This window comes from Triticum aestivum, chromosome 6B, assembly GCF_018294505.1.
Source record: "Triticum aestivum cultivar Chinese Spring chromosome 6B, IWGSC CS RefSeq v2.1, whole genome shotgun sequence".
Lineage (NCBI taxonomy): Eukaryota > Viridiplantae > Streptophyta > Magnoliopsida > Poales > Poaceae > Triticum > Triticum aestivum.
The window spans coordinates 16,997,444-17,011,431 of record NC_057810.1 but is presented as its reverse complement, the minus strand read 5'-3'; the positions used below and the strand labels follow the sequence as shown (position 1 = coordinate 17,011,431).

General features: G+C 47.2%; 1 protein-coding gene and 1 pseudogene across 1 annotated transcript; both read left to right on the top strand.

Annotated features, from left to right (window-relative positions):
- The first annotated feature begins 7,481 nt into the window (after positions 1-7,481).
- Positions 7,482-9,227, top strand: LOC123133160 (bisdemethoxycurcumin synthase-like). The gene is made up of 2 exons (XM_044552697.1): positions 7,482-7,841; positions 8,001-9,227. Exons 1-2 carry the CDS (start codon positions 7,637-7,639, stop codon positions 9,002-9,004), a joined length of 1,209 nt encoding a protein of 402 aa, XP_044408632.1. The 5' UTR covers positions 7,482-7,636; the 3' UTR covers positions 9,005-9,227.
- Positions 9,228-12,027: 2,800 nt separating this feature from the next.
- LOC123133159 (outer envelope protein 61-like) lies at positions 12,028-13,529 on the top strand (annotated as a pseudogene).
- Positions 13,530-13,988: the final 459 nt, after the last annotated feature.

Genomic DNA, 13,988 nt, shown 5'->3' with positions numbered 1-13,988 from the left:
TATTTCTTTAGGACTCCCATGAACCTCTCAAAGGGGAACATATTGTGTAGAAATACAGGGCCCAGAATGACAATCTCGTCGACTAGATGAACTAGGACATGCGTCATGATATTGAAGAAGGATGGTGGGAACACCAGCTCAAAACTGACAAGACATTGCGCCACATCCCTCCTTAACCTTGGTAGGATTTATGGATCGATCACCTTCTGAGAGATTGCGTTGAGGAATGAACATAGCTTCACAATGGCTAATCGAACATTTTCCGATAGAAGCCCCCTCAATGCAACCGGAAGCAGTTGCATCATAATCACGTGGCAGTCATGAGACTTTAGTTTCTGAAACTTTTTGTTTGCCATATTTATTATTCCCTTTATATTCGACAAGTAGCCAGACGGGACCTTCATACTGAGAAGGCATTCAAAGAAGATTTCCTTCTCTTTTTTGGTAAGATCATAGCTGGCAGGACCTTCATACTGCTTTGGAGGCATGCCATCTTTTTCGTGCAAACGTTGCAGGTCCTCCTGTGCCTCCGGTGTATCTTTTGTCTTCCCACTACCACATATGCCCGTGCGTTACAATGGGAGAGAAATTATTGTGCCCATTGTCGATCGAAACGACCGTCATCATGGCATAATAACATTCGAAAGTGCCACCTAAATATGTTTGTGCATTGCAAGTAGAAAAAATCACCTCACTCTCCTATCACAGTAATCAAGTGATGATTTAAGCATAAACACAGCCTAAAACATAAGCAATGATTTGATTTGTGGTACACATCAATTATTCCCAGATGAATAAATTTGTGTGCTTTCACCATCTTTGCAAAATGCAGCCATGTAGTCGCCGTCGGATCCACAAAGCCTGCTTAACATGTATTCATGTGTTTAGTTGGGAAAAAATCAAGCTAGCCGGCACCCGGCAGCCCGTAGCTAGTTCGGACTCCATGTATATTTATTTGGGTCAGGTTACAACGTGTGTCCGGCCGCTCCGCTTTTGTTTCAGTTAAGTTTCCTTTATATGTACGTCCTGGTTTCATTCATATTGTCCCGGTTTCCTTCATTTGCATGTATGTTTCTCAAACGAACAAAACTAAAAAAAAGGCAATACACGTAAAAATACTTAAAACGGGACGAAACAAAGCGAAACCAAACCAAAAATATCTATTCCCTTTAATAGTAGGTATAGATACATGCCCAAGAAGCCTAGCAGATTCACACAAAGATTCTTCGTCACGTGCATACCGTCGATTGAAGAGCGGACCTCTAGGTCTTTCCAGTGGGGTAGGTCCCAAAATATAGATTTCTTCTTCCACATGGGTGCGTTTCCCTCAGCGTCATTTCGAATAGATAGTCCGCCAGGACCCTTTCCGAATATTACTTTTAAATCATTGCCCATAGCAAGTACGTGATCACCGGTACGCATGGCGGGCTTCTTCCGGTGATCTGCCTCGCCTTTGAAATGCTTGCCTTTCTTTCGACACATTCTTCCTGCATTTGTTCAGGTATATACTCTTGGTGTCATCTAAACAGTGCGTGCATGCATGGTATCCCTTGTTTGTCTGTCCTGAAAGGTTACTGAGAGCAGGCCAATCATTGATGGTGAGAAGCAGCAACGCATGCAGGTCAAATTCCTCCTATTTGTGCTCATCCCACACACGTACACCGTTTCCAATCCACAACTGTAAAAGTTCTTCAACTAATGGCCTTAGGTACACATCAATGTCGTTACCGGGTTGCTTAGGGCCTTGGATGAGAACTCGCATCATAATGAACTTCCACTTCATGCACAACCAAGGAGGAAGATTATAGATACATAGAGTCACGGGCCAGGTGTTGTGATTGCTGCTCTGCTCCTCAAAAGGATTAATGCCACCCGCGCTTAAACCAAACCATACGTTCCTTGCGTCACCTGCAAACTCCTCCCAGTACTTTCTCTCAATTTTTCTCCACTGTGACCCGTCAGCGGGTGTTCTCAACTTCCCGTCTTTCTTACGGTCCTCTCTGTGCCATCGCATCAACTTGGCATGCTCTTTGTTTCTGAATAGGCATTTCAACCGTGGTATTAAAAGAGCATACCACATCACCTTGGCAGGAACCCTCTTCCTGGGGCGCTAGCCATCAACATCACCAGGGTCATATCGTCTGATCTTATATCGCAATGCACCGCATACCGGGAATGTGTTCAAATCTTCGTACACACCGCGGTACAGGATGCAGTCATTAGGGCATGCATGTATCTTCTGCACCTCCAATCCTAAAGGGCACACAACCTTCTTTGTTGCATACGTATTGTCGGGCAATTCGTTATCCTTTGGAATCTTCTTCTTAAAAAAATTCAGTAGCTTCTCAAATCCTTTGTCAGGCACACCATTCTCTGCCTTCCACGACAGCAATTCCAGTACGGTACCGATCGTTGTGTTGCCATCTTTGCAATTGGGGTACAAACCTTTTTTGTGATCCTCTAGCATGCGATCGAACTTCAGCTTCTCCTTTTCACTTTTGCACTGTCTCCTTGCATCAACAATGACCCGGCATAGATCATCATCAGGCACATCGTCTGGTTTCTCTTGATCTTCAGTAGCTTCCCCCGTTGCAGCATCACCATATTAAGGGGGCACATAGTTGTCATCATCCTCTTCTTCTTCGATGTCTTCCATCATAACCCCTATTTCTCCGTGCTTGGTCCAAACATTATAGTGTGGCATGAAGCCCTTATAAAGCAGGTGGGTGTGAAAAGTTTTTGAGTCAGAGTAAGACTTCATATTATAGGGCATGGAAAGCACATAAAACCATTCTGCTTGTTTGCCGCAACCACTTCGAGAAAATTATGCACGCCCTTAATGTACTCAGAGGTGTGTCTGTCACCGTACATCCATTGTCGGTTCATCTGCGTGCATGATATATAATTAAGTATGTCAAAAACCATTACAGAACATCATGAATAAATAATTAAGTGACCAAATTAATAGAAGTTCATCATCACATTAAAATCAAAGTACATACATAGTTCTCATTGAACAACATATAGCTCTCGAGAGCATCTAATAAAACTACATTGAAACTATGTAAAACATTTCAATGCGAAACCAAATGCGATTATAATAGCAATCAAGGTAACAATTGATCCAATGGCATAATGATACCAAGCCTTGGTATGAAAGGCATATTTTCTAATCTTTGTAATCTTCAAGCGCATCGCATCCATCTTGATCTTGTGATCATCGACGACATCTGCAACACGCAACTCCAATATCATTTTCTCCTCCTCAATTTTTTTTATTTTTTCCTTCAAGAAATTGTTTTCTTCTTCAACTAAATTTAACCTCTCGACAATAGGGTCAGTTGGAATTTCTGATTCACATACCTCCTAGATAAGTAAAATCAATGTCATGTTGGTCGGCATAATTGTCATAAACAATAAATGAACCAAATAGTTATAAAAGATAATATATACCACATCTGAATCATAGACATGACGAGGGCCGACGGGTGCGGATACCAAAACCATCGCACTATATAATAAGAAGCAATAATAAAAGTAAGAAAATTATAAAAGTTTCTATCTAAACATACAAGTAAGAATTTTTTTTCCTTTCAGAAAGAAGATAAGAATAAGAGGCTCACCATGATCGATGGTGCCGGCGACGAGATCGGTGCGGGTGATCGACGACGGTGAAGACGGGGACGGGACGTGACGGACCGCTAAACCTAGACAAATATTGAGGAAAATGGAGCTTGGAGGTCGAGCTTGGAGAGGAGAAAGCTTAAGTAGTGTGGCTCGGGCATTCCATCGAACACCTCATGTGCATAGGAGGTGAGCTAGAGCACCACAAAGCCCTCCCCTCACCGGCCAAAAAAACAGAGCAGTGTGGAGTGCTCTGCTCGCCGGCGAGGGGTATATATAGGCATCACATTGGTCCCGATTCGTGGCTGGAACTGGGACTAAAGAACACCCTTTGGTACCGGTTCAAGCCACCAACCGGGACCAATGGTGGTGGGCGAGGAGCAAGGCCCATTGGTCCCGGTTCGTCCCACCAACTGGGACCAAAGGGGCCAGACGAATCGGGACCAATGCCCCCACGAGGCCCGACAGGCCCTTGGCCTCACGAACCGGGACCAATGCCCCCATGGATCCCGGTTCGTGACGGAATCGGGACTAATGAGCTTATTTGGCCTGAACCAAAGGCCATGTTTTCTACTAGTGCTCGTGTCTTAGTCCAGCAGCGCAAGATCAAACTTCATCGATGCCATGTCGTCAAAATCCTAGACAGAAACAAGGCTCTGATACCACTTGTTAGAGATACGATAGGCAAATCAACTCGACAAATAACAAAAACAAGCAGGAGACACAAGATTTAACGTGGAAAACTCCTCCAACAAGAAGGGGGGAAACCACGGGCCAGCCAGATTTCACTATATCAAAGGAGATTGCAAACGCCGGAGTTTTACAACTGATCGACTTATCCCGTGCAGTGGCTTACAAGAGGTATATATAACACAGGTGACCGAGGTCAATACTAATCCGTACCGGCGACGGGCCTCACTCCGCGCAAGCCTACCGGCGACGGGTCTCGCTCCGCTCGCTCGTCAGAAGTTAGTCTTTCTTTTTATACTTGAATTTGGAGCATAACATAACAAGAGGAGACATACGGACACAGCCTTTTACAGCCTTTTGTGAAATGCTCAACCTTGCGTCCTTTTCGCTTCTTTCCTTTTATTCCATCGCAACAAACTGGAAGCCCACTATCCGTTATATCCGCTCCATCCCACGGTCAGATCGTGGTCATCGCTCTACCGATTAAAGAGGAGAAAATAACTGAAGAAAACTAACACCCGAAGCTATTAAGCCGCAGCACGAACAGAACGTACTTCTGGCTATTATTCAGCATATTCAGAAACGGAAATAACGTCTACGTGACTACTTCCAATGCACCGAGATTACTTCTAACAGTAGCATGTTCACACGTTAGTCCGTGGTGCTGGCAACTTAAGTTTTTCCCCCTCTTAAACATAAATATTGTGTCGCCTATTAACGTGCAGTTAGTGTGAGCTGGCCCACGAGGACAAAGAGGATGTTTGGCACGGTAGTACTAGTACTTGCTAGTATGTCGGTCCATTAAAGGGTATAGCTACAAAATAAAATAAAGCTCTCTGACCAACCCAGCAATTCATAGGATACATGTGCCCGGCCACATGCAGTGTTTAAGTGACGTGGCCACAATAATTTGCATATTGTTGATAATGACGAGCATAACTAGAGCGACCAACTTCCATGGCAAGGGAGAGAAACAAGCCTATGATCATCCGTGGTCCAGTTGTATATCTGTTTTGCTAGCTATGTAAGACGTTTTTTGACACTAGTATAGTGTGAAAAACCGTCTTACATTATGAAACGGAGGGAGTACTATCTTCACCGTCACTGGCAATACTGTGAGTAGATCATAATCAGGATACTGAAAGACGAGAGGCAATAGTATACCCGGGGTCACGGGTGCCAAAAAACACGTAGTTTTAGAGGGATGACCGAGGTGGAAGGGCATAGCGGGGTGGCACAACAGTGAAGACAGCCAAGGGCAACGGAGGCGGCAGCTAGGCTGATGGAGGTGGGCAGGTCAACAACAATGGGAACGGAGGTGACAAGCTAACTTGGGCAAATTGACTAAAACTGAAAAAAAAAAGAGTCATGTGAAATTAGTCGGTCCCTTCTCCATTTACCATTACTCCATAGTAAGTGCATTCCAAATTCTAGAGTGAATTCCATTTTTTACACCCTAGTTTCACTTTTGTGACTGCTTGCACCCCTATTTTGCAGAAATCCTCAACTTTTCCACAATTTAGCGCAACTTTTGCCACAAGTTACCCCTGTTTTATCTTATCGCCCCCCCCCCCCCCCCCCCCCCCCCCCTCCCAAAAAAAATTTGTCTGCTCATTGTGCATCGTGATTGTGGGGTAGGGTGTGGATCGTGGCCAAACACCATGGATCATGGCGTTTTGTCCCGTGCCACATCCTATGGTCAACATGGAGGGCCTGATTGTGGGCCAGGGTGAAACATCATTCACTATGGTGTCTCCCGTGCAACGCAAACACCAGGATGGGTGGGGTCACCAAAAAGGTTTGGATCATGAAAATATTTTGAATTGGGGTTAGTTTGCGCTAATCTTAGGTAGAGAGATCAAATAACTAATTTTGCCCCAGCGTTTTAGGCCCTGGGACACATGTCTATTTTCTGGACTGGTGATTCCTAGTGGAACATGGAAATTCTGGAGTAGGAATGGTTATTCGAAATAGGACATGTAACGCCTGCCACTCTGGTGCCTAACAGTGCTAATAAGCTGGTGGATGAAGTAACTGGCCACGAAGGCCTTCCAAAGATAAGTGACTCAACTGGCCCGTTCCAATCCGTGTCCAAACCTCTCGTCCATGTTTCTCCGCTATGGTTTCATATCCCCCTCCACTGCTCGTGGAGATCATTGCAAGGAAATCAGTAGTATATATTTTTGGAAAGCAATCATTGCCTATTAAAATTTATAGCGCATGCAAATAAAAATTGGAAAGTCATATGTCATGGATTGTACTTCATGCACCATGAATATCACTTGCTATAACGGGCACCAAGATGCCCCAAACATTTTACACATATATATGTGTAAAAAAAATTGTGAATATTGTATACGTACTTGAAGTTATTGAAAATAGCTGCCCTTCTCACAGGTAGTCTTGTGAATCCACTCGCAAACGTAATATCCACATAAATTATTTCCGGTTTCCTTCTTCATGCAGTACTTTACAAGATAGAGTTCAATCAAAATAATAATCAAGCATGATAATGCTATTGAAAATAGAATGAATGGGAGATGCGCAGAACTAGCTAGTACTACTTACTTTGTGATGTAAAAATCACATCTCCTCTTTCCATTCACCCCTAGGTTCGTTGGTGAACTTTTTCCAAACTCTGCACGGCAAAGAAAATGATTATTTGATATCAGGAAATGAACGAAAGTTGCCAATATGGTGCGATAATGATTGAACTTACTTCTGGAGCATTTCACTCATCGTCGCCCACTCTATAGGGTCTTTACGTGTCGAGTCCAAGACAATTACTAGTCCCGCGTCAAGCTGAATGGCTAGCAGAATAAAGTGAAACTTGTGCACACATAACTCATCAATTACACTTAACCTCAAGTAAGCGAAACAGAATGCACACAAGACGGCTAGTAACACCCACCCGAAGGATCTCTGATTGTAGTGTCGCGTTAGCAGCCTCCCACAGTAGTGCAAAAATGGTCGGTATTACCTTTGTTAGTTAACACAACTTTGTTAAATATACTAAAGCACAAATTTGTGAGGGCCACTTTGCTACTCTCCCTTGGTTCGTAAATATAAGACCATTTAGGGATTGATTTCAATATGGAGTATATGCTAGTGCTTATATTTATAACTAGGAACGGAGGGAGTAGTTGGCAATATTGCCCTGGAATTATTCATTCCTTGTCTCTTGGAACTGCTTAGGCTTGCGAGCCAACCAAAGGAGTAGCTAACTATAAAACCTTAGCCCATGCACCAAGATTCACAGGCCTCTTAGACGCAAAGATCGACAAGCGCGTCGTCTGCCCAGCAAATACATACTCGGCCGGCCATGGGAAGCTGCGGAACCAACTCCAACGGGCACGGCACAGCCGAGGTGCCGCGGCCGCACGCCCAAGGCCCTGCGGCTATGCTCGGCATCGGCACGGCGAACCCCACCGGCGTGCTAATGCCCCAGGACGTCTTCCCCGACACCCTCTTCCGCGTCACCAATAGTGACCACCTCACTGACCTCAAACAGAAGCTAACGAGAATTTGTACAACGGTTTTTCCTATTGGTTGATTGATTATAGTCCCATGCATACTACTCCCTCTGTCCCGTAATATAAGAACGTTTTTGATACGTCAAAATATTATGGGACGGAGGGAATAGTTTCCCTATTCCTAGCACCACTAAATGCTATTCCTGGTTCCAGGCGGGAACGCGGGCATCGACAAGCGACACTTCCACCTGACGGAGGAGGCGCTGGCGGCTCATCCGGAGCTGTTCGACCCAGAGCTGCTGTCGCTGGACACGCGGGTCGACATGACCGTCGACGCTGTCCCGAAGCTGGCGCAGTGCGCGGCGGCCAAGGCCATCGCCGAGTGGGGCCGCCCGGCGACCGAGATCACCCACCTCGTCTTCACCACCTACTCCGCCTGCGGCGCCCCGAGCGCCGACCTCCGCCTGGCCACGCTCCTCGGCCTCAGGCCCACGGTGAGCCGCACCATGCTCAGCCTCCACGGCTGCTATGGCGGCGGCAGGGCGCTCGGCCTCGCCAAGGAGCTCGCCGAGAACAACCGTGGAGCACGCGTCCTCGTGGCCTGCTCCGAGACCACGCTGGTCTGCTTCGGCGCGCCCGACGGCGGCAACCTCGTCGGCCACGCCATCTTCGGGGACGGCGCCGGCGCAGTCATTGTCGGGGCCGGTCCGTTCCTCGACGGCGAGCAGCGCCCCATCTTTGAGATGGTCCACGCCACGCAGACCACGGTGCCCAAGACCGAGCACGCGCTCGGCATGCAGGTGTCCGGCGGTGGCATCGACTTCCACCTCTCCATCCAGGTGCCCACGCTCATCGGACACAACGTCCAGGGCTGCCTCATCCATGCATTCTGTGGTGGAGACGACGACGACAACGGTGGTGCTCATCTTCCGTCTCCATTATCAGGGAACGGGAAGTGGAACGACCTCTTCTGGGCGGTGCACCCAGGTGGCCGTCTGATCCTGGACAACATAGACAAGGTGCTCAAGCTGGAGCCGGAGAAGCTGGCGGCCAGCCGGCGCGTGCTCCGCGAGTACGGCAACATGAGCGGCGCGACCATCGTCTTCGTGCTCGACGAGCTGCGCCGGCGCCGGAGCCTGCTGCCGGAGTGGGGCGCCATGCTGGCCTTCGGACCCGGAGTCACAATTGAGACCATGGTGCTCCGCTGTCCACGCTAGCTGCATCCATGGCCTCCAGTCATCATCCTTCTCAATAAAAGCCTACTTAATTATACCATTATAGGCGCCGATGATAGGAACACTTCGTATCCTTCTCCGGTGGCACTTCGAGGAAGGAGTGCCATGTTTTTTGACTATTATGATTTTTAGTGTAAAGTTTACTTTTTACTGGTCGTTCAGCGTTCAGTTCTCTTTCCATTGTACCGGCTTTGGTTTTGCTTGAAAATTACAAGATCTAGGAAGGCCTTTTGTTATCCTTGAAAAAACCATTTTTAGCTTTCTATGATTATGACATATGCATAATTTTTAATATAATAAAGTTTGTCAAGAATTTTTTTTAGAACCGCGCTTACTTAGACGGTTTACATCCGATTGCACTAGGGCAATCAATGAAGCAGGGAAAACATCAAAGAAAATTACAGTCGAAGTACTAGCCAGGCTCTCTCTGGCGCACCAGTGAGCCACCTCATTGGCCTCTCTTCTAACATAATTGAATCGTAACCCCTGAAAGTGCTGGAGATAGGATTTGATCTCGCTGATGATCGGACTACCTGTCGACCTGCACTCCGTTGCCATGTACTCATCTATAATAGTTTTGCAGTCCGTTTCGATGGTCACCCGCGTCCAGCCCTTCTCCAAAGCCAGACGCACAGCTTCCCTGACACCTAGCAGTTCAGCGCAGTATGGGTCCGTCACCCCCGACAGCTTGCAACCCCTGGCTAGCATAAGCTCTCCGCCATGGCCCCGAGCCACCAAACTGATCGTTGATGAAACCCCATTCACGTCCACCGCAGCGTCCGTGTTGATCTTACACCATCCTTCTTCCGGTGGCTTCCATTTCTCCTTTGCGGGACTCCTCCCATCAACAGCATTGGAAGGGATGTACAGCGCTTGGATGAGTTCCTTCACTAGGACCATCGACCTCCCGCGCTGATATTTGACCTCCTCATGAGTGTATTTGTTCCTACTTGACCAGATTGTCCACATGACTGAGATAATGATGGCCGCCCGGTCTCTCCCAATGAAGCTGGGATCAAGCAAGTCCCTCCACCACGTGGCTGGGTGTAGCCGTGGAACCTTAAACTCGAAAAAACTTCTGCCTCTCTCCAGAATAACTTCGCGTGATCGCATGTCACCAGAGAATGAAACAGCGACTCCTCCTGGTTGCCGCACATTGGGCATGTAAGATCTTCCCCTACATGTCTTTGGCATAGCTCCTCCTTCGCCGGCAGGAATCCCTTAAGGACCCGCCACCAGAAAATTCTTATCTTGGGTTGTACCTTCAAACGCCATAGTGATTTCCACACCTCCTCCCCCCGGGAGGAACTGCCAACCTGGTTCAAACCATTTTCACGGGATTCCAGAAGCATCCTGTACGCAGATCGAACTGTGAAAATCCCGGACCTCTCATAGCCCCATGCCCAAAAATCGGGTACAACAACTCGCGGCCTTGGCATATTAAGGATGGCCATTACATTTGGGGCAATGAAGGTTCTCTCGATAACTTCCTCATTCCAGTCACCATTCTCCGTCATCAAATCAGACACAAGGTGTATGGGGTCACTTCCCCTATTACAAACTGGTTTGAAAGTTTTGCTCCCTTGTATCCAGTTATCATGCCATACCTCCGTAGTAGTACCATCACCAACTCTGCGGACTAAACCCTTTTTAAGCACCTCCCTGCCAGTGATTATGGCCTTCCACGTAGTGGAGGCGCTAGCAGGGCATCCTGCCTGCAAGAAATCTCCATCTGGGTAGTATCGACCCTTAAGAACACGCGCGCATAGACTGTCTGGCCTATCCAATAGTCGCCACGCCTGTTTGGCGAGCATTGCATCATTGAACAGCTCCAGGTCCCGGAATCCCAAACCTCCGTTGGATTTTGAGATAGCCATCTTCTCCCACGATTGCCAGTGCATTCTTCTCTTATCAAGAGATTCATCCCACCAAAACTTTGACATCATTGCCGTGACTTTCTGGCATAAGCCTTTATTGAGCTTAAAACAGCTCATAGAATAGGCCGGTAGGGCTTGAATCACCGCTTTGAGAAGAACCATCCTAGCCGCAATTGACATTAGCCTTTCGCAATATCCTTGTACCCTGGACCTTGCTTGCTCTTTCAAGTGTACAAAACTTTCTTCTGTTATCCGGCCCCCCGCTGTGGGCAAGCCCAGGTATTTCTCTGCAAGAGTTTCTCTGTAGATTTGCAAGTTACTTTTTACTCCTTGTTTGGGCTGGAAAAAACCGAGCTTTTGGCCTTGTTTACACACTGCCCTGAGCCCAGGTGATAGGCTTGAAGAATTTCATTCAACCTTTGTGCACTCCTTGAGTCTGCCTTCATAAAGACTAGACAATCATCCGCAAATAAGAAATGCGAGATCCAAGGGGCTCTCAACCCCGGCCGTATACCTCTATCGACCCATCCAGCATCATAGTTCTTCAACAAGCAAGAGAGCCCTTCCCCGCAAAGTAGAAACAAGTAGGGGGAGACAGGGTCACCTTGCCATATGCCTTTGGAGGGGCGAAAAGAAGGCAACAGTTCTCCATTCATCTTCACCTGAAAGGTAACGGAGTTAACACATCTCATAACTAGAGATACCCATTCCTCAAAGAAACCTAGCTGCAACATGATTTCTTGGAGATACGCCCACTCCACACGATCGTACGCCTTCATCCTATCCAACTTGACCGCACACCACCCTTGTTTAGTTCTCTTCCTTTTCATAGCATGGATACACTCGTAAGCCGTGATGGCGTTGTCTGTAATCAACCGCCCGGGAACAAAGACGCTTTGCTCCTCCGCGATGATCTCATCTAGAACCTCCCTCAAAGTTTGTCAAGAAAAATGATCACGTATTTCCGTGGCAATCATCTGGTACACACCGGTGCTCCTATCCGTGTCGGCTTGGACTGCGTACGTACGTATCCGTCTTGGATTGGACTCGGGTCACCTCTCCACGACCCCGGCCGGTAAATAAATATGGCAACAGACCTTACGAATCAGCCACCAAAGAAAAGCCAGACGTACGAGAGCGCAGCTAATTCCCAACTCCGCGAGCTCCGAGTGCATCATTTTGACGTCGATCCAATCGGGATTGCTCGGCGGCCGGCGGGCGGCGCCATGATGAACCCGGAGATGATGCGGCTGGCGGAGGAGCAGGTGCGGCGCATGTCCCCGGACGACCTGGCCAGGATGCAGCGGCAGCTCGCGTCCAACCCCGACCTGGTGAAGCTAGCATCCGAGAGCATGATAAACATGACGGCGCACGACTTCAAAATAGCATCTCAGCAGCTGAACAAAACTAGTCCAGAGGAGATGCTTTGCATGGCCGAAAAGATCGCCACCGCTAAGCCCGAGGAGTTCGCCGCCATGAAGGCCCAAGCTGACGCTCACATCTCACACGCCATATCCGGTGCCAAGGCCCTGAAGCAGCAGGGGAACGAGCTTCACAGCCGTGGGCGGTACGCCGAGGCTGCTGCCAAGTACGACCTCGCCAAGGATAGCTTGCAGAACGTGCCGTCGGCAGCTGCGCACACATTAAGGGTGCAGTGCAGCCTTAATCGCATGTCCTGTTACCTGAAATCGGGCAGGTTCGAGGATTGCGTGAAAGAAGGTTCGGGTAGATTGCGTGAAAGAAGGTTCGCATCGTCAAGGCGTACTACCGGAGGGGCCAAGCGTACAGGGGACTGGGGAACCTACAGGCTGCCGTCGCTGACTTGAGTAAAGCTCATGAAATCTCTCCCGAGGATGAAACCATTGCTGAGGTACTGAGAGAAACACAGGGAAAACTTGCAGCTGAAGGAAATATGCCAAAAGGATTTGTTATTGAAGAGGTTGTAGAAGAACTTCCAAAAGGAGTTGTTATTCAAGAGATTGTAGAAGAACTTCCAACCTTCCAGCCTCCGTCTTTGCAAAATGTTGCAGAGAACCATGATGAAATTGTAGTAAACAACCAGTCGCCATCTAGTTCCCCACCTTCTATAGCTGATATGCAAGAAGCCGTGAGAAAATCCATGGAAGACCCAGCTATGCGGCAGATGTTTGTGTCCATGATGGAGAACATGAGTCCTGATGTGATGGCAGACCTGAGTCAGAAGTTCGGCATGAAGGTCTCCAAGGAGGATGCGGCCAAAGCGCAACAAGCTATGTCTTCATTATCTCCAGAAGGTCTAGAAAGAATGATGCGATGGATGGGCAGAGCACAGCGAGGAGTAGAAGTAGCAACCAAGACAAAGAACTGGCTCCTAGCCAGGAAGGGCTTGATCATTGCCATTGTCATGCTGATCTTGGCCTTGATCCTCCTGCGTCTTGGATTCAGTGTCAAATCCATGTTATGGGTGTGTAGTCAATTAACTACATGGCTTTTCGCCAGAACCAATAAATACAAGTGAAATTTCATGTATAAATTTATGAAATAGTATAAGATTTAGATATATAAGTTATACTTGACATCATAGGTTTATAGTTCGGGCACCCCCACCACTTTCATTCATCTATATGTTTTTGTCCTAGACACCCCTCTGATGCCGACCACACCGTGTATCCTAGAAATTGGGAATGAATACTTAGCCTTGTTTGTTCTTTTGTCATATGTATTTATATATTGTACATATTAGAAGTAATTGGCCAAGGTTTTTTTTACCTTGAGGTATATATAGGCTGATCGCTGAATTGTGATGTTATGAATGTCTTATGTTATCTTATTAGTTGATACCATATGCCATAAAATCTTATGTTCTATTATTAATGGATAAAATCATAAAAAAATACATTTTCTAAAATTGAGAACATGAGCAGCCCAAATTACATAACAGGGCAAAATCAGAAACTTAATTAATCGCTTGCTAAAATTGTAATGTAAACATAAAATGCTTTGCCCCCCGCGTTGATCTTGCACTCGGGTGGCATGCAAAAACATTAAACGGTGACTGATTTGTGTCCTAACCGAACTACAACAGCGTGGTTAATTCCAACAGATGAGTC